General features: G+C 47.3%; 1 protein-coding gene across 7 annotated transcripts in view; it reads left to right on the forward strand.

Annotated features, from left to right (window-relative positions):
• The window catches only part of depdc5 (DEP domain containing 5, GATOR1 subcomplex subunit), a 265,638-nt gene that overhangs the window by 28,330 nt on the left and 210,687 nt on the right, over positions 1–26,621 (forward strand). For all 7 annotated transcript variants that reach the window (XR_011940662.1, XM_072498598.1, XM_072498564.1 and 4 more), the window contains exons 11-14: positions 3,675–3,747; positions 13,668–13,771; positions 17,365–17,439; positions 22,186–22,320. Coding sequence is in view for 6 of the 7 variants with exons in the window: in XM_072498598.1 (XP_072354699.1) it covers positions 3,675–3,747; positions 13,668–13,771; positions 17,365–17,439; positions 22,186–22,320 (387 nt within the window). In the remaining variant the exon portion in view is untranslated. The remainder of the gene's footprint in view (positions 1–3,674; positions 3,748–13,667; positions 13,772–17,364; positions 17,440–22,185; positions 22,321–26,621) is intronic.

Raw genomic sequence — 26,621 nt, forward strand, 5'->3', positions numbered from 1 at the left:
GCTTTTCTTTTTGCTGCCATGATTTACAGCAGTCTGCTGTATGCCTCAACTTTGTGATTTCAAGCCCTACATGCAGTACCTGAACACAAAATCCATGTTGATACTGAAGGGGAATCAGTTTCTGAGGTGTTGTCTTTTTGAGGTCCCATTGCCTGTTATGGTGTGCATAGAGATTCAGCAACACTATTGAAGAAGGGTAGTTCTCCCATGTTCAAGTTGAGATAAGGGGAGACTAGGGAAGAAAACAGGAAAACATAGAGAGGAAATTCATGTTTTCCTTGCTAGGTTGGAATTTTAAGGTCCAGCAATAGAACTGTGGAGGTTTATAGCACAGGAGGAGGAAATTCAGCAGATTGTGTCTGTGCTAATCCTTTTTAGGATCAACAGTCCAAGGTAATGCCATGAACATGCTCTATCCCCATAGCCCTGTATCCTTCCCTGCTTCAAGTATTTATCCAATTTTCTCTTTTAAAAAATACACTAGTCTCTGCCTTCGTCATTTTGTGACAAAGCATTCAACTCCACTAACCTGGGGTGAAAATAAATTTCTCCTACATTTCCTCACTTCCTTAGTGGTCATTTCAAATTAAATTTTTTTTTTAAAGAGTACCCAATTGTTTTTTTTCCAATTAAGAGGCAATTTAGCATGGCCAATCCACCTAACCTGCACATCTTTGGGTTATGGGGTGAAACTCATGCAGACACGGGGAGAATGTGCAAATCCCACACAGCCAGTGACCCAGGGCCGGGATTCGATCCCGGGTCCTCAGCACTGCAGTCCCAGTGTGAACCACTGCATCACATGCCGCCTGTCATTTCAAATTCATTACCTCTTGTTGCTTGTTCTCCACAGATCTGGGGCGCGATTCTCCGACCCCCCACCGGGTCGGAGAATCGCCGGGGGCCGGCGTGAATCCCGCCCCCGCCATGTCCCGAATTCTCCACCACCGGAGATTCGGCGGGGGTGGGAATCGCGCCGCGCCGGTCGGCGGAAATCCCCCGGTGATTCTCCGGTCCGCGATGGGCCGAAGTCCCGCCACTGTCAATCCACGCCAGCCGGTGTGGATTGAACCACCTTTCGAACGGCGGGACTAGGTGGCGGGGGGAGCTCCGGGGTCCTGGGGGGGGCGCAGGGCGATCTGGCCCCGGGGGGTGCCCCCACGGTGGCCATGCCCGTGATCGGGGCCCACCGATCCGCGGGCGGGCCTGTGCCGTGGGGGCACTCTTTTCCTTCCGCTTTCGCATGGTCTCCACTATTGCGGAGGCGGAAGAGACCCCCTCCACTGCGCATGCACGGGTATGCCGTGAGCGGCCGCTGACGCTCCCGCGCATGCGCCGCACGGCAAAGTCATTTCCGCGCCAGCTGGCGGGGCACCAAAGGCCTTTCCCGCCAGCTGGCGGGGCTGAAATCAGTCCGGCGCGGGCCTAGCCCCTGAAGGTGAGGGCTCAGCCCCTCAAGATGTGGAGAATTCTGCACCTTTGGGGCGGCGCGATGCCGGACTGATTCACACCGTTTTTGGCGCCGGTCGGCGGACATCGCGCCGATTACGGAGAATCCCGCCCCAGGTCTTTTATCATTTGCTGTCTCAAAACTTTCAATATTTCAAAAACTTATAATAAATCTCCCCTCACATTCTCTACTGACTAGCACTTTTTTATGAGTCATCTTATCAAATGTTTTCTGACAATACATATAATTTGCATATATTGCATTCCAATTAGCAGATCTGCCACTTCTTCAAAAAGCTCTGCTGTATTTAAATTTCTACTGGCCCTCAGTGATTACCCCATACATTTCTAGATGCCAATAATTATATCTTGAATTATAGATTCCAAAAGCATGCCCACAGTCCTGACCGCAAAGGGCTGTCAGCCAGTCAGAGATCAGAGGAGGGCACCCCACCTAAAGCCTAGTACCGATACTGGATCCCAGGCCACGTGTGAGTGATGGCGGGAAGGGGATCACAAGATGTGGTTCTCAATGGATGGAGAGGGAGGGGAATCGGCAGCAAGGATAAGGAAATTGGCTCTCAGCAGCCCCCCCCTCCCTCCCAGGTTCCTCGATCTGGAAGCAACCTCGACTGTTGTTCCTCACCTTGCTTCCTGTTAGGACTCCATGTCATTCTCCCAGTTTCTGCATCCCCACTGCATCTGTTCTGACAATGCTACTTTCCACAACGGAGTTTCAGATATGTCTTTTCCTCAACTGAGGATTCCCCCCCCCCCATTGTGGTTTGGCCATTTCCTCTACATCTGCTCTCACCCCTTCCCCTCCTTCCGTGAACCATGACAGGGTGGTTCTTGTCCTCACATTCCACGCTGCCGTGCTCTATTTTAGAGGATCATCCTCCTTCCACCAATTCCAACATAATTCCACCACCAAACATATCTTCCCCTCCTCTCCCCCATCAGAATTCTGTAGGGGAGCCCTGATTCACTCCTCTATCATCCCAAATCCATCATCCCCTTCCCATAGCACCTTCCCCTTCCCATGCAGTCGCAGGAGGTGTAACACATGCTTCTTTCTTCCTTCCTCACTGTCCAAGGCCCCAAACACCTCCAAGGTTAAACATTGATTTATTTGTACTTTTTTCCATGTAGTCTACTGTATTCGTTGTTCACAATGTGGTCATCCTGTACATTTGCGGAACACCTCTGCTCAGTCCACACGCAGAATTCTGACCTTCCAGTCTCTGACCATTTTAGTTCACCACCTTGCTCTCATGCTCACATTTCTGTCCTTGGCCTCCTGCAGTGTTCCAGTGAAGCCGAACGCAAACTGGAGGAACATCATCTCATCTGATTAGGCACTTTACAGCCTCCTGATCTCAACATTGAGTTCAGCAACTTCCGACTCTGCCCTCCATTTCGATCTGACCTTTATCCTGCTATTGACACCTACTCTCGACTTCTGCTTTGTTCTTTTACGACAACCATTGCCACCTTCCTTTGCCTTTCATGACATCTTTGTTATTTAATCTTACCCCGCCCTCTAACCTATCCCCGACCGTCCCGTTTGTTCCACCTGACCCCCCTTTACCTCTTTTCAGTTTCAAAGAAGTCATATTCTTTGAATTCCTCCCACAGTCCAAAGATGTGCAAGTTAGATGGATTGGCCATGCTAAATTGCCCTTCCAAAAAGATGGGGTTACCGGGATAGGGTGGAGGTGTGGGCTTGGGTAGGGTGCTCTTTCCAAGGGCCGGTGCAGACTCGATGGGCCAAATGGCCTGCTTCTGCACTGTAAATTCTATGATCTATGATATTGGACTCAACACATTAGCTCTGTTTCTCTCTCTACAGATGCTGCCAGGTCTGCTGAGTATTTCCAGCATTTTCTGTTTTATATTGAATTGGACACCTTGCATTGTAACAGTTCAAAAGCGACCTGCATCTTTGACCAAACTTTTGGCCATTAATATCTTCTCATGTAGTTTGGCTTCAAATTGTGCTTCGGAATGCTCCTGGTAAAGCACCTTGGAGAGTTCTATTACGTTGAAGGTACTAAATGCATGCAAGTTGTTGGTGTTATAGGGCAGAAAGGACACAGATTTTCTTTTGGGGGGATATTCATAGTTTGTCCTGCTTTGCCCCACCTGTGATTGTGACTGCATGCTCCTGACAATGCTCTGACGAGGTAGAACTTATACTCACAGGCCAATTGCGTTTGTTACAGATGAGTTTCCTGAGAGTCACCGACCCTCCATTCAGCAAGACCACGAGGGACGATTCTATGAAGACTTTTATCAGTGAGTTTGTTGTTTTTCCTTCCCTTCCACACACTCCAGGTACATACGATTTGCTGAATGGGAGCTGAGCTCTCAGCTGCTGTTTATGGGAAGAGGCGGTCTTCAAGTTGAATTGACTGAGGTCAGAACATCTGACTGAAGAGCAAATGAGTCCTTTCTATCTATTGTGGGTGTGAAATGTTGAGATATTTAAGCAATTGGCCTGGAAGGTGTTTTGGCTGAACTCCCAAGATGTTGCTACCGAGTCCCAGAGAGAGACGAGCAACTGCGATGATGTTTTAGGGTGGCACGGTGGCACAATGATGATTAGCGCGGCATGGTGGCACAATGATGATTAGCGCGGCACGGTGGCACAATGATGATTAGCGCGGCACGATGGCACAATGATGATTAGCGCGGCACGGTGGCACAATGATGATTAGCACGGCACGGGGGCACAATGATGATTAGCGCGGCACGGTGGCACAATGATGATTAGCGCGGCACGGTGGCACAATGATGATTAGCGCGGCACGGTGGCACAATGATGATTAGCGCGACACGGTGGCACAATGATGATTAGCGCGGCACGGTGGCACAATGATGATTAGCGCTGCTGCCTCACCGCGCCATGAGACCTCTCATCTTCCACTCAGATTGTCATATTTGATCTGGAGGCTTAACTCGCCCATATCGAAGAACTCCTGCAAATAAATGGATAAGGTGGAATAAGAAAATGAAAATAACATATAGTGGTCCCCCTTGTTTATGGTACTTTCCTTGCAACTGCCAGACTGAGCTGGTCATGTCAATTGTGGATCTCCCAGTTCAGAAAGCACACTGGATTTGCGATGGATGAGTTCAGCTGGATCTCCAGTCTGACCAGAGCTGCATGGGCAAATACTTTTTCCACGATGCTCAGCAGGAGATTCCTCAGTAGTTGGTGCATCACTGTAGTGCCCTTGTTCTTGTAATGTCTCCGTGTTTGTGTCACACAGATCCTGGGGCATTGCCACAGATCCTGGGGCATTGCCGTCTCCCTGCAGACGAGATGGAGAAGTTAGTGCAGATGCAGGAGTGCTTGTTTCTTGTGCTTCATGAGTTCAAAAAATATACCATCAGCACCTGGAGTTTTGTGAGTCAATAGCTTTGCTCAGCTCCTCCATTATGGGTAGCTCTGCAATGACAGTTGGGCTGTCTATGGTCTCCAGAGCTTCCTCAGTGATGGTGTTCTCCCTAAAGTACAACTCGAGGTAGAATTCCATCCATCTATTTCAATTGGTGATGACCTCCCAGCCTTTGTATCCAAAGAACAATACAGCACAGGAACTGGCCCTTCGGCCCTCCAAGCCTGTACCGGTCATGATACCAACCTTGGCCAAAGCCCTCTGCACTTCCTTGTGCCATATCCTTCTACACCTATCCTATCCATGTATTTGTCAAGATGCCTTTTGAACGCCTTTAATGTATCTGCTTCCACAACTTCCCCTGGCAGTGTGTTCTAGGTGCTCACCATCCTCTGCGTAAAAAACCTGTCTCGCATAACTCCTCTAAACATTGCCCCACTGACCTTAAACCTATGCCCCCTGGTGACAGACCCCTTCACCCTGGGAAAGAGTGCCTACCCACCCACTCCATCCATGCCTCTCTTAATCTTGTAGACCTCTATCAGGTCACCCCTCAACTTCCGTCTTTCTAATGAGAACAGTCCGTATCTATTCAGCCTCTCTGCATAATTAACACCCTCCAGACCAGGCAACATCCTGGTAAACCTCCTCTGCACCCTCTCAAAAACCTGCACATCCTTCTGGCGACCAGAATTTTGCGCAATATTCCAAGTGGGGCCTTATCAAGGTTCTGTACAACTGTAGCATGACTTGCCAGTTTTTATACTCCATGCCCCGTCCAATGAAGGCAAGCATTCCATATGCTTTCTTGACTACCTTGTCCACTTGTGTTGCCACCTTCATTGGAGTTGCTTTCTTTGCTGAGCGACCTGTTGCCTTTTTGCTCCCTTCAACATTTCTCTAACATTCCCTGTCCCGAAGGACATCTGGAGATTCTGGCAAATGTGTAACCAGTAGTCATTGGCACAGCAGTCTGTTGGACTTTATATGGAGTGGCTCTTAGTGTGTTTAGAGTGTTCTCGCTCGGATCTCACTTGTAATTAATGAGAGCGAACCGCTTGCCTTCAGAACAGTGATGTTAGCCTTGGACCGGTTAACGCTTTTCCACTCTTGCTTCTCATGTTGAGAGAGTGGTGTTGTAGTTGCTGTCTTGAAGTATGTTTTATTTTGCTTCTGCACTCTGGGAATGGCAGAGAATGACTGTTCCCTTGAGTTGAAAACCTGTTGATTTTAGGAGGTTGGGAATATGACTCCCGTGGCTGCCCGGTAGCACAGTGGTTAGCACTATGGCTTCACAGCACCAGGGTCCCAGGCTCGATTCCCAGCTTGGGTCACTGTGCGGAGTCTGCACGTTCTCCCCATGTCTGCGTGGATTTCCTCCGGATGCTCCGGTTTCCTCCCACAAGTCCCAAAAGACGTGCTATTAGGTAATTTGGACATTCTGAATTCTCCCTCTGTGTACCCGAACAGGCGCCGGAATGTGGCGATTAGGGGCGACAATAACTTCATTGCAGTGTTAATGTAAGCCTACTTGTGATAAAGATTATTATTATTGATACGAGAACAGTAATTCTGCATTGTACGAATAAACCTTGAGGTTGTATTCTACCCCTGGTGCGCACCATGGAGCGATCTCCATCACAATCTGCACTGCGGGTACCTGTTGAGAATCTTGTCTAGAGAGTCTTGTCTGTTGATGATCAGATCCAGCTGATCTTTGATATCTCCAGGACATCGTGTGGCATGGTTTTCTCTGAAAGGAGATGTTTGTTACATAAAACTCATGCTCATGTGATCAATGTCCATTCTCATTTATCTTTCCCAGGCTGTGATGCCTGAGGTAGGCGTGCCATGCTTCATGATCTGTGCTCACTGTTACATTGAAGTGCCCCAGGAGATAAAGATGTCCTGACTTAGGGTATCCACTGATAGCAGTTCCAAGCTCCTCAGAAGACTGGTCTTTTGTCATGAAACACAGCATTGGAGCATCGATGCTCATGAAGTTAACGGGCCTCATTTGAGTTGATAGGTATATGGAGAAACACATTCTGAACCACTTGTGGGATGGAGGAGGGGTGGGGTGGGGTTTATATCATCGAGATTATGGATAGAGAGGATCGAGAGTTCTGCACCGTGCTAACTCGATTCCCCTGAACTCTTCCCACCAGATGATTGTGCAATGCTTTTCTTTCAGCAGTCCTCTCTCGACAAACCTGGTTTCTTGTAGCAATGTTTCATAAATGTATGTGGAGATGCTGGCGTTGGACTGGGGTGAGCACAGTACGAAGTCTTACAACACCAGTCCAACAGGTTTGTTTCTATGTCACTAGCTTTCGGAGCGCTGCTCCTTCCTCAGGTGAATGAAGAGGTCTGTTCCAGAAACACATATATAGACAAATTCAAAGATGCCAAACAATGCTTGGAATGCGACCATTAGCAGGTGATTAAATCTTTACAGATCCAGAGATGGGGTAACCCCAGGTTAAAGAGTTGTGAATTGTACCAAGCCAGGACAGTTGGTAGGATTTCGCAGGCCAGATGGTGGGGGATGAATGTAATGCGACATGAATCCCAGGTCCCGGTTGAGGCCACACTCATGTGTGCGGAACTTGGCTATAAGTTTCTGCTCGGCGATTCTGCGTTGTCGCGGGTCCTGAAGGCCGCCTTGGAGAACGCTTACCCGGAGATCAGAGGCTGAATGCCCTTGACTGCTGAAGTGTTCCCCGACTGGAAGGGAACATTCCTGCCTGGCGATTGTTGCACGATGTCCGTTCATTCGTTGTCGCAGCGTCTGAGGAAGGAGCAGCGCTCCGAAAGCTAGTGACATCGAAACAAACCTGTTGGACTTTAACCTGGTGTTGTAAGACTTCGTACTGTGCTCATAAATGTATAGTCACTGTAATGTTTAGCAGTTTCCATATCAGTCCCAGTTGTGCATGTGTTAATGATCAGCTGCAATCTCTGTCTCAGTCCCAGCTGGCCAATCAAAGAGTTGGCATCTTCTTTCCTTTCAATTATTTGGCTGGTGCGTTGGATTCTGCCCACTTGTTGAGCGGAGACTCTAAGCTCCAAGCACCCAGTGAAGCAGCTGGAACATGGCAGTGTCAGCACCTTACCAGTCAGGCTGTCCAAATTGAATTGGCCTGTGGCTGACCAGTGGGATATGATGGTCCCTCTCACCATCGGAGACAGGTCGCAATATCTACGCCAGCAGAATTGGGCTTAACGCCCGTAACTACAGTCTCCCATGATGTGTTAATGTTGAGCAGTGACACAATGCAGTGCAGTGTCCTCTCCAGGGCCCAAGCCTGGGCAGAATCTATGGAGACCCTTGGCTGCCCAAACATCCTGTCAGTGACAAACTTAATGCTTTGCATTCCTTTGGACTCAACTGCAGAGGCTGAGAGAGGAGTAAATGGGTGACATTAGCGAAATCCAATGGATAATGGAAATCTGAAGCTTCGGAAACATGCAGAAGGTCTACCATCACCTGTGAAGGGAGAGACACTGAATTAACATTCCAGATTGAGTTTGATAGTTGGAAAGTATGGTTATTTAGCCATGCGGAAAACGTGCAGGGAATTGGCCTTAAATTTATAGAGCTGGCATGCCTAACGCAAATGGTAGAACAGACCTGATGGTTTGATTGACTGACTCCAGTTCCTATTTCCAGTATGGTTCCTGACATTGGTGCTCACCAATAACATTCTATCAAGATCCATACATTTGGGAACAGGGAATTTTCAAGTTATTTTCTCCTCCTATTTTCTTCCCCAGTTCTTCCTCTATGTATCCCCTGGTGTCCCTACTCGGTGGGGTAATTTTCTGTCAGTACTGGTCATCCTCTAGTACGTTATGTACCCTTTCTGATAAAAAGTATTTTAAAATAGTTTGGTCCTGCTTTCTCTTCTCCTGGCCACTGAATTGTGTTGTGTTACTTCGACCATTCTTGTGTAAATGTTAATTCCCTCCAAATCAACACCCTGGGGGTTACTCATGACCAGAACTGAAATGGGCCGACAATATAAATACTGTGGCTACAAGACAGGACAGAGACCGGGAATCCTGCAGAGGGTAACTCACCTCCTGACTCCCCAAAGCCTGTCCACCATCTACAAGGCACAAGTCAGGAGTGTGATGACATGCTCTCCACTTGCCTGGATGAGTGCAGCTCTAACAACACTCAACACCATCCAGGTCAAAGCATTCAATCCCACCACCACCGATGCACAATGGCAGCAGTGTGTACCATCTACAAGATGCACTGCAGTAACTCACCAAGGCTCCTTCCAAACCCATGCTCTCTACCATCTCGAAGAACAAGAGCCGCAAACACATGGGAACATCGGCATCTAGAAGTTTCCCTCCAGGTCACTCATCATACTGACTTGGAAATATATCACCGTTCTTTCACTGTCAATGGGTCAAAATCCTGGAACTCCCTCCCTAACAGCACTGTGGGTGTACTTACACCACATGGACTATAGCGGTTCAAAAAGACAGCTCACCACCACCTTCTCAAAGGCAATTAGGCGTGGGTGATAAATGCTGGCCTAGCCATTGTCGTCCACATCCCTTAAACAAATACATTAAAAAACAAAAAAGGTGAGCTTTTTGACCTTTGGGGGTATTTATACATGAACCTGATAATGTGCAAGCCAGTTGCCAGCAAAGTTATGGTGTAGCTTTTTTCTTGTCCCCCTCCAGCTGGGGATGCTGAACCCATTTATTTATTTTTCTTTTAAAAAAAAATTGAGTACCCAAATATTTTTTCCAATTAAGGGGCAATTTAGCGTGGCCAATCCACCTACCCTCCACATGTTTGGGTTGTGGGGGTGAGACCCACGCAGACACTGGGAGAATGTGCAAACTCCACACGGACAGGGGGCCGGTTTCGAACCCGGGCCCTTGGCGCTGTGAGGCAGCAGTGCTAACCACTGCACCACCCACTGAACCCATTTATAACACGCAAAGCAACCCTAACTGGGCACAATGCTTTTTTTTTTCAATTTTGTCATTTTTATTGAAGATTAAATACTAAAATTTCAATGTTTTGACACCACTTGCAAAGGTAACAACATAACAGTGTGCGTTCTTATTCATTCACGACAGTTTCTATTAAAACACTGCCAGAGTTTATTTTACACACGATGGTCCCTATGGGATGAAGTTGCATTAGTTCTAAAGTATTTATGGTAGTGAATAAATACAGTTGAAACAATTTCTGAAATATATAGAAAGCAAGCACTGTTTCATCTTCAAAGCTGTTAGAATTCAACAGCAAATGATGGTTTTAGGGCTCTCTTTTTGCTGTTCAACTAGGGTACATCTGATACAAAACATTACTAAGCAAAGAATGCTTTGCATCCAAAATTAAGGACAGTACAAGTTAGAAAATATGGTATTTACCATTTTTAGTCTTAATACAAGCTGCAACATATTTATCAGTTAAGCAGCAGCAACTATGTAAATCACATCTAACCTTATAAAAATGAACAATTTGAGTGATTTAATTTTTCTTTCAACCACAACAATAATAGTTTCAGAACTATTTCCTGGTCAAATTTAGTGCTAAATACAGCACTGATGGAGCCAAACAAAAAAAAAAAATTAAAGTGAAACCTACGAGCAGTCCAAATTTTTTGCACCTTGTCTCAAAAATTCACATCTGTGCATTAGCTTAATACCTTAACTGTACTGTCAACGCCTTAATGTTTTTTCTTTTTAATAAAGAGTAAGAAAAGCATACAACTTTGATTGATGCTGTCAGAATATCTGGTAAAACAGAATCTGGCAATTTTTGCTCTACAAGAGATCTTGAACAGTACTACAGTTCACTTGTTACAAAATATAAATTCCGAAAGGCAAAATAAAGCAGCACTAAAGGAAAATGAATGCTGTTGAATGTAACTGGGCACAATGCTAACTCAGCACCAACTCAAATCAATCCAACTCGATGCCAATATGCTTTTAAAAATGGTGGATAAATTAGCACAATGCGACTGAACTGGCAGCAAAAATTAAACTTCTTACTCCTCACTGTTCCAAGTGGCAGTTTCTCCAGTATCTCATTCACCTGGTCAGAGCACCCAGTTATTTTTTTTCCAATTAAGTGCCAATTTAGCGTGGACAATCCACCTAACCTGAACATTTTTGGGTGTGGGGGTGAAAACCTATATGTGGGTAATGTGCAAACTCCACACGGACAGTGACCTGGGGCCAGGATTGAACCCGGGTCCTCAGCGCCACATGCAGCAGTGCTAACCACTGCACCACCATGTCGCCCTTCAGATGTGAATCTAAACCATGCCAACAGGTTATTTGACTTCGGATTGTTGTAGTTGAACCTTATTCTGGACTCGCCCACTGTCCACCTTACCTTCTGGAGGTTTTTAGGTCTGCTAGTGCTCTTGGGAGGAGTTTAAACTAATTCTGCAGGGGGAAGGGACAGAAAAACAATGAAGTCCGAGGGAATACAGCAGTAGTAAGTTTCAAGAGAGTGAGACGAGGCTGACTGGCCTCTACTGTAATGCCCAGAGTATTACAGGTAAAATGGATGTGTTAAGGGCGAGGGTGGAATTATGATACAGTAGCCATCACGGAGACGTGGTTAAGGTACGGGCAGGATTGGCAGCTTAGCATCCCGGGAGACAGAATCTTCAGGTGGGACAAGGGAGGGACCAAAAGAGGGGGAGGCATTGCACTATTAATTAAAGGAGCCAATTACTGCAGTAAGGAGAGATAATATCTTGGGGGTGGTGTTAAATGAAGCTTTGTGGGTAGAATTTAGGAATAAAAAAGGCGCAGCCACATTGCAAGGTGTTTATTATAGACCCCCACATAACGGGAAATTGAGGAGCAGATATCTGCACAATTTGTAGAAGTGTGTAAAAATAATAATAGGGTAATTATAGTGGGTGATTTCAACTTTCCCAACATTAACTGGGATAGTCATTGTATTAAGGGCTTAGATGGAGCAGAGTTTGTAAAATATATACAAGAGAACTTTTTAGCTCAATAAGTGGATGGTGCAGTGCTGGACCTAATTCTGGGGAATGAAGCCGGACATAGAACATACAGTGCAGAAGGAGACCATTCGGCCCATCGAGTCTACACCGACCTACTTAAGCCCTCACTTCCACCCTATCCCCGTAACCCAGTAACCCCTCCCAACCCTTTTGGACACTAAGGGCAATTTAGCATGGCCAATCCACCTAACCTGCACGTCTTTGGACTGTGGGAGCAAACCGGAGCACCTGGAGGAAACCCATGCAGACACAGGGAGAACGTGCAGACTCCGCACAGACAGTGACCCAGCGGGGAATCGTACCTGGGACCCTGGCGTTGTGAAGCCACAGTGCTATCCACTGTGCTACCGTGCTGCCCTATTTTGATGATTGATGTGATGGTGGGGGAGCATTTTAGTGATAACGACCACACCATGGTACAATTTACGTTTTTTATGGCCAAGGAAATAGACAAATTGCAGTAAATGTCTTGAATTTGCAGAGAGCAGACTTTAGTAAAATAAGGCAGGATCTGGTCAAGGTAGATTGGAACAAGTTACTGATGGGGAGATCTACAGAAGAGCAGCGGGGGGTGTTCAAAGAGGAAATGGGGAGGATGCAGGCCCAAAATGTTCCCTCAAGGGTAACAGGAAGGAGTAACAAGCCCAGAGAACCATGGATGACCAGAGATATTCAGGATACAATAAGAAGGAAGAGAGAGGTTTTCAATAAGTACAGGAGGGCAAATCACACAGAGGCATTAGTGGAGTACAGAATGTGCAGGATGGAGCTTAAGAAAGCAATTAGAAGAGCAAAGAGAGAATATGAGAAATCTCTAGCTGGTAAAAGTAGGGAAAATCCCAAGATATTCTATAGGTATACCAATGGGAAGAGGATAACTAAGGAAAAAGTAGGGCCCATTAGGGGCCAAGAGGGGAATCCGTGGGTGGAGCCAGAGGACATTGGTCGAGTGTCCCAGGTTCGATTCCCGGCTTGGGCCACTGTCTGTGCGGAGTCTGCACGTTCTCCCCGTGTCTGCGTGGGTTTTCTCCGGGTGCTCCGGTTTCCACCCACAGTCCAGAGACGTGCAGGTTAGGTGGATTGGCCGTGCTAAATTGCCCTTAGTGTCCAAAAGAGAATGAGGAGGCAGATATTGAACTCTGGGAGAGGGACTGAAAGATTATTGAGCAAGTTGTCATGGGGAGGGACAAGGTGTTGGAGGTGTTGGCAGGCTTAAAAGTGGAGAAATCTCCAGGTCCGGACGAATTGTGTCCCAGGTTGCTGTGGGAGGCGAGGAAGGAGATTACAGGCAAATGGGATTAGGATTGGCAGATCAGGTGCCTTTCAGGTGGCGGTGAAGACACGATGGGCCGAAGGGCCTTTTCTGCACTGTATTTTTTGGTGATCCTGTGATAGTTCCAGCACAAGTGCAAGGTTTGGAGTAACGTGGTGTAACCCACTGAACCAAGACAGTGAGAACAATTATGCTCAGTAAGGAACATGGTTTAACATGCGGGACATGGTTTAACTTGGATCTTTGAATTACTACATGAAACAGATGACGGAAGACAAGACTACAGTGTGTATAAATATTGTCCTGCTAACTGGCTAATCGCTCTTTATGCTTTGATATGTTTCTAATTGGACCCAGCTATATATGCTGTTTATTTCCTCAGGAGCATTGGTACTTTTTGGATAATATATCCATTTAGTCATGGCCTAAATTTGTAAATGACCTCCAAAATCAGCAAGCTGAAATCTGGACTGACAATATTCCCTTGTTTTCCGCCAACTTTTATATTCCCAGAGTGGTTGCCCAGAATGAAAGACGGGAAGAGTGGACTTCACTACTTACAACAATTAAAAAGCTATTCATTCAGTATCCTGTGCTGGTGCGGTTGCAGGAAGCAGGTATTTCTTTTTTTTTTTTTAAATTTAGATTACCCAATTAATTTTTCCAATTAAGGGGCAGTTTAGCATGGCCAATCCACCTACCCTGCACATCTTTGGGTTGTGGGGGCGAAGCCTATGCAAACACGGGGAGAATGTGCAGTGACCCAGAGCCGGGATCAAACCTGGGACCTCGGTGTCGTGAGGCAGCAGGGCTAACTGTGCCACCATGCTGCCCAGGGAGCAAGTATTCTGACAGTAACTTTATGAAAGTGGGGACAGATGTATTGTAGATGAATAACTGCTGCAAAATGTTCCCAAACACATTTAACATCGGGTCACAGCAACACACAGAAGGTGGAGGAGACATTCACCCTGGTTGTAAGAAATGTACTGTAATGGCTGGACAGTCACTGAAAGAATGTACTTCATGTTGATTAAAGCATGACTGTTTACTGTGGTGTCTTTGTGTTAAGGCATGAAAATTACTTTCAGTGTCCACTCTCTGCTGGAAAATTCATGTGTACTGTTAAACGCCCTAGGCTAGGGCGTGGTCAATTCCAGCTTCATTTGACCCGGAGTCCCAACACACTTGAAATGAATAGCTATTTCTTAGAAAACAAACCCAAAGCCTTTGACCCTTAACTGCTCAATAACTGCAATCACCAGGTTTGTAAATTTAAACACAATTACATTTATCAACAACAATAACTATAACTAAATATGCAGCAATTACAACAGGATAACTATTATCTAATTCCTACCCCCCCCCTCTTAAACTCGCCCCACCCTCTATACATACACACAAAAGACAGACAAACGTAGAGGGGAGAAGAGGGATGTAAAAATAATGAAAGTGAAAAGATAAGAATCTTTGTTTCAGATGGTTGTTTCTAGCACACCTTTCTTCAATCTAGGCTTTAAATTCAAGGTTTTCACTGTAGATTCATGCAGCTTCTGTGTGCAGCCATACAGCTTTTCTAGAGAAAGCACGAGGGAGAGTATCCAGGACTCCAACTGTCTTTCCCCTGGCTCTCAGAAAACCATCTCACTTGGGCAGGATCCAATCACCGCCTGTTACCGGGCAGAATACCGCCTTTTGACCAATTCGTTGGCCACCAGCCAACCGATCAAACCAAGTCCCATCGATCTCTCGGTGCCGAAAAGCCTGAGTTCTGCTGTCTGAAGGCTAGCACGGTGTTCTGTTTTGTAACTTTTGAATTCCTCACTTCCCCTGCTTGACTTAAAGGTATATTTCCATGAAGCATCCTTGGATCAAAATCCAATAACAGCAAAAATAAAGAAAGGGGAAATAAGGGAATCAACAGGATGAACCCTTATAGTACTGACACTACGTTGGAACAGAGGAAATAGGAGCAGGCCATTCTTCATTTTACCGCATGATCCCCATATCCCTTCATATCTTTAGTATCTAGAAATCTATCAATCCCTGTCTTGAATCTACTGCAGAGAAGGCTCACAAAGCTGACTCCTGGGACGAAGAAATTGTCGTATGAGGAACAGTTGCCAGATTGGGCCTAAATTCATTGATATGTAGAAGAATGTGAAGTGGCACGGTAGCACAGTGGTTAGCACTGTTGCTTCACAGCTCCAGGGTCCCAGGTTTGATTCACGGCTTAGGTCACTGTCTGTGTGCAGTTTGCACGTTTTCCCTGTGTCTGCGTGAGTTTCTTCCGGGTGCTCCGGTTTCCTCCCACAAGTCCCGAAAGACATGCAGTTAGGTAATTTGGACATTCTGAATTCTCCCTCTGGGTACCCAAATAGGCACCGGAATGTTGGGACTAGGGGCTTTTCACAGTAACTTCACTGCAGTGTTAATGTAAGCCGATTTGTGACAATAAAGATTATTTTAAAAAAAAAATCTTTGGTGGAATTCTCCGGTCCCCCAGCCCAGTGTTTCCTGACGGCTACCATTTGGCGGGATTCTCTTTTCCCGCCACTTAGCAATGAGATTCACCATTGAAGACACCCCACAGTCTGGGAAACCTGCGGGCAGGAGACGCGCTGCCAGTGGGAAAAGAGAATCCCAATGGTCGGAAAATTCCGGCTCTTGTTGAAACTTCTAAGATTCGGAAGGTGTGATACAGGGGAGATGCTGAGAGGATGATTTCCTCTCTTGAGGGAATCTTGAACTTGGGGACGCAGTAAAAATAAAGGATCTCCCATTTCATGAGGAGGATTTTTTCTTCTTGGGGTCATTAATCTGTAGAGTTTTCCCCAGAGAATAATGGGGGCTGGGTCACTGGATATTTTTAAGACTGAGTTAGATAAGTGTTTGACCGACAAGAAAGTAAAAGGTATAGGGGGTAGACAAGAATGTAGAGGCTACAATCAAAATGCCATGATATTAAATGGCAGAGCAGGCATGAAGAGTCTTCTCTTACTCCAGATTTGTATCTTCGTGAGTTACTTAGAGAGAGCGTGTTTTTACAGCACAGAAAGAGGCCCTTCAGCTCATCATGTCCATGCTGGCCATCAAGCACCTATCTATTCTAACCCCGTTTTCCAGCACTTAGTCTGTAGCCTTGTATGCTATGGCATTTCAAGTGCTCCTCTGAATACTATTTAAATAGTGTGAGGGTTACTACCTGTACCATCCTTTCAGGCAGTGAGTTCCAGATTCCCACTGCCCTCTGGGTGAAAAATGTTTTCCTTAAATCCCCTCTTAAACCCCCTGTCCTCTTAACTTAAATCTATACCCCCTGGTTCATAGAATCATAGAATTTACAGTGCAGAAGGAGGCCATTCGGCCCATCGAGTCTGCACCGGCTCTTGGAAAGAGCACCCTACCCAAGGTCCACACCTCCACCCTATCCCCATAACCCAGTAACCCCACCCAACACTAAGGGCAATTTTGGACACTATGGGCAATTTAGCATGGCCAATCCACCTAACCCGCACATCTTTTGACTGTGGGAGGAAACCGGAGCACCCGGAGGAAACCCACGCACACACGGGGAGGATGTGCAGACTCCGCACAGACAGTGACCCAAGCCGGAATCGAACCTGGGACCCTGGAGCTGTGAAGCATTTGTGCTATCCACAATGCTACCGTTACTCACCCCTCCGCTAAGGGAAAAGGTTCCTTCCTTTCCATGCTATCTGTGCCCCTCATAATTTTATACACCTTCTCTGCCTTCTCTGCTCCAAGTTAAGCAAAGTCGCCATAGTCCCAGATGACCATAGTCTGCTTTCCCTTTTGAGGGAGGGGGCACTGACTGGTGGAGATTTAACCTGAGGATCACCACACCTCAGGCGAAGGGCAAGGCTGAGAAGGTGAGGTCTTCTTGAATAACCTCAGCCGGCACGGGCATTGAACCTGTGGTGTTGGCTTCGCTCAACATCACAAACTAGCCGTCGAGCCAACTGATTTCTCAGAAATCGGTGCTCTTGTCACAATCGCAACTAAAAGTAAAGTTGGGTTTCCACCCAGTCACTGCATGTGTGATAAATATTATTAACGCCAATATCAAAGGATGTAGAGTGTACAGCGACCAGTTACTACTGTAGAGTGAATGGTCGCTAATAGAACTGCAACATATTCAAAGCTTTGCATTGTACAAACTGTGCTGCTGCTTTTCTTCCTTCCTTAGATGGGTTTCCACGTGGACAGAATGCTACAGCGGCCCAAGGAAACTATTTGGAGGCCATCAATCTCTCCTTTAATGGTACGTACCCGTGTGCCATTTGATTCCTGTTTAGGGGATTGAAGAGTGACGTTGACTAGCTTTGTCCTCACAACACTGACAGCTCTGGCTCTGATCCTGGAAGACCAGGAAGGTCCAGTTCAAATCTTGGCCTGTGCAACTGGCTGACCACAGCCAGGACACCACAACTGATTTCAGTGCCCGCGGGCTGACGAGGGGGAATGAGTCAGCCGATTGCTGTCCAGCATCTTCAACTGGATGGAGTAGGAGGAGTAGATTTGGACACTGCCGTAATTCCAACTGTTTCCCCCAGATTCCTGCTTTTAAATAGCTCTCTCAACTTCCCCCTCGAAGCTCATGTATGTGAGATACAAGAAGGCTGCTGTCACCCATGGTGCTGTACTCCATATGAATTGGAGAGAAAACAATATTCTATTATTCTCAATCTGTTTGCGATGATGGCAACTAAGATGAAAAAATCCTTTCCTATGAAATTTAAGGTTTAACACTGCCTTAAATTGAGCATGTAACCAAGAGTTAATCTTGGCTATTATGGATTCTTTAAGTAGGCTTGTTACTCTGGGAACAAGAGTGAAGAGTGGCTTTAATAGAGGTAGTATTGGTCAGAGTAGCATTTCCAATTTCTGAGATGTAATCTATAAAGGAACTGAACACATTGGGAAGGGAGATGAGATATCACTTGTAATTGTCTATTCTCCTGTTCTTCCCACTCAGTTTGAGTGTTCCTGCTGTCATGTACCATCATTAAGAAGCAGTGTGCAGGGTATTTGGTATTTTCTGAGAAGGTAAAGCAGTTTATGCCCTGACACTGTGCAGCACCGTTACAGTTATTATTGTGCTTACTTGGCCTGCGTTTGGAAAAGTCAGGGTTTTGGAATCAGGCCTAACTGATTTTAAGGGAATTGGAGAGCAGGAACGTGGAGTTGAGTTTCAATAGTTGAATGGTGGTGTAAACCTGAGGGGCCACATAGCTGCCTACTTCACCTGTTTCTTTTGGGTTTATTTTGTACTATAGATAGAATTAGCTTTCTGGATAATGGGCGCGATTCTCCTCTCCCACGCCGGTTGGGAGAATCGCCTGCCGCCGAAATTTCCGGGGCCGCTGGTCCGACGCCCTCCCGCGATTCTCCCGAGCGGCGGGAACGGGCCAGTCGAGTTTCGCGGGCCGCAGGCCGGAGAATCGCCGGAGATACCAAAAATGGCGATTCTCTGGCACCCCTGCGATTCTGAGGCCCGGATGGGCCGAGCGGCCAGGCCAAAACTGCGGGTTCCCTCCAGCGCCGTCCACACCTGGTCGCTACAGTCGTGGGCGGTGCGTGAACGCTGGTGGGCGGCCTGTGGGGGGGCGAGGGGGGGATCCTGCACCGGGGGGTACCTTAAATGTGGGGTGGCCCGCGATCGGTGCCCACCGATCATCGGGCCGTCCTCTCTGAAGGAGGACCTCCTTCCTTCCGCTGCCCCGCAAGATCCGCCCCCCATCTTCTTGCGGGGCGGATGTGGACAGGACGGCAACCACGCATGCGCGGGTTGGTGCCGGCCAACCCGCGCATGCGCGGATGGCGTCCGTTATGCGGCGCCGGCCGCGTCATTTAATCGGCGCCGCTTTTGCGCGGGCGACAAGGCCTGGCGCGCGTAGATGACACGGCCCCGATACTGGCCCATTGTCAGGGCCCTGAATCGGTCGCGACCGGGGCCATTCCGCGCCGTCGTGAACCTCAACGGCGTTCACGACGGCGCGGCCACTTCGGCGTGGGGGTGGAGAATCGCGCCCTTTGTTCTTCAAAAATAGTTTGACTCCGTCTGAGTATTTCAGAGCCAACTTCACCAGCGCGTCCTACCTCAATGACATCTTGTCCCTTGAATCTCCTTAAGTTCTGTCATTCCCTATCCCTTCCTTTCAGTCAGAAAACCAACTTTTCCTAGTATTCTGCTTAGTTTAACACAAAAAGTAGTTCAACCTTCTCTTCACAGCACTAGCTGCTTGTGTTTTTCTCTCCCCCTCTGTTTCTGTATCCAACAACAGCTGCCCCTATTTATTTGTAGAAGTGTGAAAACTGTTATTTAATTTTCAATAGGTTTCTGTTTGGGTTTCTTTCCCACTGACAACCAGATCATAAGAACCTGTGACCGAGCAGAGGTTTAGTGTGACCCCCATCTCTCCAATCCAGAAAATTGTGTTTTTAAAAAAATATATATATTTATTAAAGTTTTTTAACACAATTTTTCTCCCTTACAAACAATAACCCCCCCCACCCTCGTAACAAAAAAAACGTGAAATCGCGCAGAGCAAGATATATACATGGCAAAATGATATATTTACACAGCTTTGTACACTGACCCTCACCCGTACGTGCCAGTTTCCCCAACCCTTCATGTTATCTCTTGCTCATCCACCCTCCCAGGCAGTCTCCCCCCCCCCCCCCCCCCCCCCCCCCCAAGGTTGCTGTTCCTCTAATGCTCCGCGAGATAGTCTAGGAACGGTTGCCACCGCCTGTAGAACCCCTGCGCAGACCCTCTCAAGGCGAACTTAATCCTCTCCAACTTTATGAACCCAGCCATATCATTTATCCAGGCCTCCAGGCTGGGGGGCTTCGCCTCCTTCCACATTAGCAAGATCCTTCGCCGGGCTACTAGGGACGCAAAGGCCAGAATGCCGGCCTCTTTCGCCTCCTGCACTCCCGGTTCGTCCACTACTCCAAATATTGCTAGCCCCCAGCTTGGCTTGATCCGGACTTTCACCACCTGAGATATTGCTCCCGCCACTCCTCTCCAGAACCCCTCCAGTGCCGGGCATGACCAAAACATAAGGACATGGTTCGTCGGGCTCCCTGAGCACCTTCCACATATGTCCTCCACCCCAAAGAACCTACTCAACCTCGCCCCCGTCAAGTGCGCTCTGTGGACCACCTTAAATTGTATCAGGCTGAGCCTGGCACACGAGGAGGAGGAATTAACCCTACCTAGGGCATCAGCCCACAGACCTTCCTCGATCTCCTCCTCCAGCTCCTCCTCCCATTTACCCTTCAACTCTTCTACCAGCGCTTCCCCCTCTTCTTTCAACTCCTGGTGTATTTCCGACACCTTGCCCTCCCCGACCCATACACCCAAGATCACCCCATCTTGAACTTCTTGTGCCGGGAGCAACGGGAATTCCCTCACCTGTCGCCTCACAAAAGCCCTCACCTGCATAAAGCTAAAGGCATTTCCCGGGGGCAGAAAATTGTGTTTTACCTTAGGAACACGGGACTTCGGAGCAGGAGTAGGCCATTCAGTCTTTTGAGCCAACTGCACTATTTCTTAAGGTCATGGCTGATCTGGTTGTGCCCCCATAAACTTTGATCCCCACGTCTATCAAAATTTATTCTAACTCAGCATTGAATAAATTCAATGACATCACTGCTTTCTGGGGAAGAGAATTCCAAAGACTAATGATCCTCAGAGAAAAGATTTCTCTTCATCTCCATCTTAAAAGGGAGACCTCTTATTCTTAAACTCTGCCCCCTAGTTCTAGTCTCCTTCACACAAGGAAACGTCCTGTTGGTATTCGTCCTATCAGATCCCCTCAGGATCTTTATATCTTTCAATAAGATCACCTCTCATTCTTCTAAATTCCAATGGATGCACACTCAGCCTGTGAAATCTTTCTTCATCAGATAAGCCGTTCATCCAAGGAATGAGTCAAATGAATCTTCTCTGAATTGCTTCCAATTAAATCCTTTTTACAATAAGACGACCAAAACTGTACACCGAACTCCAAATGTGGTCTCAACAAGGCCCTGTGCAGCTGCACTGATAACTTTCCCACTTTTCTATTCCATTCCTCTTGCAATAAATGTGAATGTTTCATTTGCCTTCCTAATTACTTGCTGAACCTGCACACTAGCTGTTTGATGTTACCAAGACACCCAGAACCCTCTGTACCCCTGAGTTCTGCAATCTCTCTCTTTTTAAATAATCTACTGACTTTTCTGTTCTCCCTGCCAAAGTGAACAAGTTCACGTTTTCCCACATTATATTTCATCTGCCAACAGCTATTGACATGGCTATTGGTTGGCCCTGTGACAATCCACACCTATGCCAGGAAGATTTGGCAGGAGTAAACAGTCACCAGAAACCACTCACTCGCCATAGACTTTACTGCTTGCTCACCTGGCTGTCAATGAAGGTCACCGTCACCCGACTGTGCAGCCACCCAACATCAGATGGTTCGCCAAGACCTTCCAGGCTGCAGCTGTGGTGCAGTCCAAACAATGGTTCACATTGTCGATGAGTGTCTGCTGATTAAACCTGAAGACAACTTAAAAGAACTCCATTTAGCCATTGACAAGGCTATTGGTTGGCCCTGTGACAATCCACACAATAAATAAATAAGAATATAAGAAATAGGAGCAGATAAGCTCACAGTTGATCATGGGTCCACTTTACGGCCTTACCTGTTGATTTCCTGTGAGGCCAATAATCTGTCTATCTCAGCCTTTTAATATATTCAACGATGGAGCATCCACAACCCTCCAGAGCAGAGAATTCCAAAGATTCACAATCCTATTGGTGAAGAAATTTCTCCTCATCTCGTGAGCCCAGACTGAAATTTGAACTGGATTTTGAACCTGGATCCTGGAACATAGTGTGTTAGCCCATTGAGCACTCTCAAAGACGCAAACCAACTTAATGTGTGGGCATATATTAGGCTTGGTCTCTTGCAAATAATTTTTGGGTGTTTATACAAATATTTCTTTCTTTCTTTAGTGTTTGACAAGCATTACATAAACAGAAACTTTGACCGCACCGGCCAGATGTCTGTGGTTATCACGCCTGGGGTGGGAGTATTTGAGGTTGACCGGTTGTTGATGATTCTTACCAAACAACGGATGATCGACAATGGTAAGCTTTGATAATTTGTGTAATCTTGTAATATTCACTTGCACAGTCATGTTTGGAGGTTGTGTTTGGGGAGATATGTTGACTGGACAGAAATTGAAGTTAATAGACAACACATTAGATCACTACACTCGCTGTGTGAGGAAAGATGAAGAGAAGAAGCAAAGTGACATCAACTTAATCTAAGGTGGTGTGTATTATGCTCGATCAGGGTAACGTGTGAAAGGAGGAGACTGGGTAGAGCGATACACAATTGTTGCACCAATTGTTGCAATTGTTGCACAATTGAGGGCTACGGATGCAGTTTGAGAACCAAAATAGTGTCCGATGTGCACACACTCACTCCACTGCGAGTCTTGCTGGGCGCCACCTTGGTTGGCAGGACTCACAGCTGACATCTGCTGGAAGTGCAAATAATGATGCCCATCTGCTTTGACAGGCATTGTCTCTTTTTGGAGCAGCCTTTTCAGACTTCCCAAGATTTGTGCACAAGCCAGTTGCTGCCATTCATGGATGCCCCAGTAAGCCTTGCACTTGGAATAATCAAGACTGGGAGAATGAGCAGAGGCCACGCAAATCAGGTCAAGCTGCTAGAAGAGGAGGAAAGGAGATGGCAATCTAGGCAGCCCTTTTCTGTCCAAGCAATGCGTGAAAAGCAACTTGGGGTCAGACATGTGAGACAAATGCGAGGGGTTCACAGATGTATTTGTTCCCAAGATCCAGACGAACCGATTGGCTGAACTCCATCTCTATCTTTCTCTAACCCACTGGGTAGGTTCCCCACTCCCACAACCCGAACCTTGGAACTAATTTATTTCTCTAGTTTCTCTCCTACCTGAGATCATCTTGTCCATGAGACTCATTTCCTGCTCTCTCGACCCTACACTCACAAAACTATAGGTTGTCGAACTTCCCTTCCTCGCTCCCATGTCAGATGACAATTTTTCTCTCTGTTGTGGTTTAGTCTCTTTCTCCTTCAAATATGTTTTTGCCATCTTTCTCTTCGTAAAACCATCCCCTCCATCCTTGCAAACAATCACCTCATCTCTAACCTTCCTCTCTAACCTTCCTCTCCAAACTCCTTGAATATGTTGTCGCCCCCAAACTCATGCCCATCTTTCCCAGAACTTGATTTTTGAATATTTCCAGCCATAACTGAAACATTCAAGCCACAAATGATATCCCTGTGACTGTGACAAAGGTCAACTTTCCCTCTTCATCCTTCCTTCTTGAACCATGCTCCATTAGCGCCTCTCCATTATCCACCCAACGGAGTGGAACTCCATTAGTCTGCTTCCATTATTATCTACCTAATTGTAGCCAGAGAATCTCCATCTGTAGCTACCCTTCCCATTCCTGCACACTTACCTCTGATGTTCCCTTAGGATTTATCCATGGACTGCTCTACATGCTGTCCCTCGACAGCATCATCCAAAAACAGTGTTAGTGTTCACCTGTACGCTGACGATACTCAGCTCCACCTGACCACTTCCTAGTTACCGACTAGCTACCGACTCCATTCCTCTCCCTGGCAGCTATCTGAATCAAAATGAAACTGTTTGTAGGGTCATACTTGATGCCAAGATGAACTTTCAACCACAAGATCCATGCCATCATTAGAGCTGCCTGTTCACAACTTCCGTACCAGCACCCACCTGGATGTCTGCCTCAGTTCCCTGCTGCTGAAACTGTCATCCTTTCCTTTGTTACCTCTAGACCTGACTATAGTTACACAATCCTGGCTGCCCTCCGCACTTTAGCCTCCATGAATTTGCTGCCACTCCCACAGGGGAAGCACCTCAGCAATGCTCATAATCTGTTGGAGGGCAGATTGCTGGACTGTTGTGACACCCTGCATGCTCCTTTAAACACTGACATCCATAGCCAAGATGGCAGCAGTCCAAGTCTGCACAGCAGGATGCTGACCCTACCTGACTTCCTGCAGTGGGAGCTGTTTGTACTGCAGTGGAAATTTTTTTTAAAAAATATGTTTTATTGAAATTTTTTTCCCAAACAACAATTTTTCCCCTCTTACAAAGCAAACGCAACAATAACAATACAGAAATTTTTAACAATACACAAGTAACAAAACCCCTTTATCTTTGACCTAAACTAAACTAACCCCCCCCCCCCCCCCCCCCTCCCCCCCACTTTCCCCTGGGTTGCTGCTGCTGGTCATCTGTCTTCCCTCTAACGTTCCCCTAGGTAGTCGAGAAATGGCTGTCACCGCCTGGTGAACCCTTGAGCCGATCCTCTCAGGGCAAACTTTATCTGCTCCAGTTTAATGAAACCCGCCATATCATTTACCCAGGCCTCCAGTCCGGGGGGTTTCGCCTCTTTCCACATGAGTAGGATCCTGTGCCGGGCTACTAGGGACGCAAAGGCCACAACGTCGGCCTCTTTCGCCTCCTGCACTCCCGGCTCTTCCGCAACTCCAAATAGAGCTAACCCCCAGCCTGGTTTGACCCGGGCCTTCACCACCTGCGAAATCACTCCCGTCACTCCCTTCCAATACCCTTCCAGTACCGGGCACGCCCAAAACATATGTGCGTGGTTTGCCGGGCTCCCGCCACACCTCCCACATTTGTCCTCCACTCCAAAGAACCTGCTCAATCTTGCTCCCGTTATGTGTGCTCTATGTAGCACCTTAAATTGAATCAGGCTAAGCCTGGCGCATGAGGAAGAGGAATTTACCCTGCTTAGGGCATCAGCCCACATACCCTCCTCTATCTCCTCCCCTAGTTCTACTTCCCACTTTCCTTTTAGTTCGCCCACCGACTCCTCCCCCTCTTCCCTCATCTCTCGGTAAATCTCTGACACCTTGCCCTCTCTGACCCACACCCCTGAAAGCACCCTGTCCTGTATCCCCTGTGTCGGGAGCAACGGAAATTCCCTCACCTGTTGTCTGGTAAACGCCCTCACCTGCATATATCTCAAGAAATTTCCCCGGGGCAACTTATACTTTTCCTCCAATGCTCCCAAGCTCGCAAAAGTCCCATCTATAAATAAATCTCCCACCCTCCTAATTCCCAACTGGTACCAGCTCTGAAATCCTCCATCCATTCTTCCTGGGGCGAACCTATGGTTGTTCCTGATTGGGGACCCCACCAGGGCTCCCCGCACCCCTCTCTGTCGCCTCCACTGTCCCCAGATATTCAATGTTGCCGCCACCACCGGGTTCGTGGTAAACTTTTTAGGTGAGATCGGTAGTGGCGCCGTCACCAGCGCCTCTAAACTCGTCCCTTTACAGGACTTTCTCTCCAGTCTTTTCCACGCCGCTCCCTCACCCTCCATCATCCATTTACGTATCATTGCCACATTGGCGGCCCAATAGTAATCGCCCAAGTTCGGTAGTGCCAATCCTCCTCTGTCCCTACTACGCTGACGGAACCCCCTCCTTACTCTCGGAACTTTCCCTGCCCACACGAAGCTCGTGATGCTCCTGTCTATTTTATTAAAAAAGGTCTTGGTGATTAGTATAGGGAGACATTGAAATACAAATAAGAACCTCGGGAGGACCATCATCTTAATTGCTTGCACCCTGCCCGCCAGCGATAGAGGCTGCATGCCCCACCTCTTGAAGTCCTCCTCCATTTGTTCGACCAACCGTGTCAGATTAAGTCTGTGCAAGGTTCCCCAGCTCCTAGCGATCTGAATCCCCAGGTATCGGAAGTTTCTTTCCACTTTCCTTAGAGGCAAGCCTTCTATCTCTCTACTCTGGTCCCCTGGATGTATCACAAATAATTCACTCTTCCCCATGTTTAGCCTATACCCCGAGAAATCCCCGAACCCCCTCAAAATTCGCATAACCTCTATCATCCCCCCCGCTGGGTCCGACACGTATAACAATAGGTCATCCGCGTATAACGAGACTCGGTGTTCTTCTCCCCCTCTAATCACCCCTCTCCATTTTCTGGAGTCTCTCAACGCCATGGCCAGAGGTTCAATTGCCAACGCGAACAACAATGGAGACAGCGGGCATCCCTGTCTTGTTCCCCTATATAGTCGGAAATACTCCGATCTATGTCGACCTGTAACTACACTTGCCGTTGGAGCCCCATAAAGAAGTCTAACCCAGCTAATAAACCCGTTCCCAAACCCAAACCTCCTTAACACTTCCCATAAATACTCCCACTCCACCCTATCAAATGCCTTCTCTGCGTCCATTGCCGCCACTATCTCTGCCTCCCCCTCCACTGGGGGCATCATTATCACCCCTAATAGTCGTCGCACGTTAACATTCAGTTGTCTCCCTTTTACGAACCCTGTCTGGTCTTCGTGCACCACCCCCGGGACACAGTCCT

Source organism: Scyliorhinus torazame, chromosome 1 (genome assembly GCF_047496885.1).
Source record: "Scyliorhinus torazame isolate Kashiwa2021f chromosome 1, sScyTor2.1, whole genome shotgun sequence".
Taxonomy (NCBI): domain Eukaryota; kingdom Metazoa; phylum Chordata; class Chondrichthyes; order Carcharhiniformes; family Scyliorhinidae; genus Scyliorhinus; species Scyliorhinus torazame.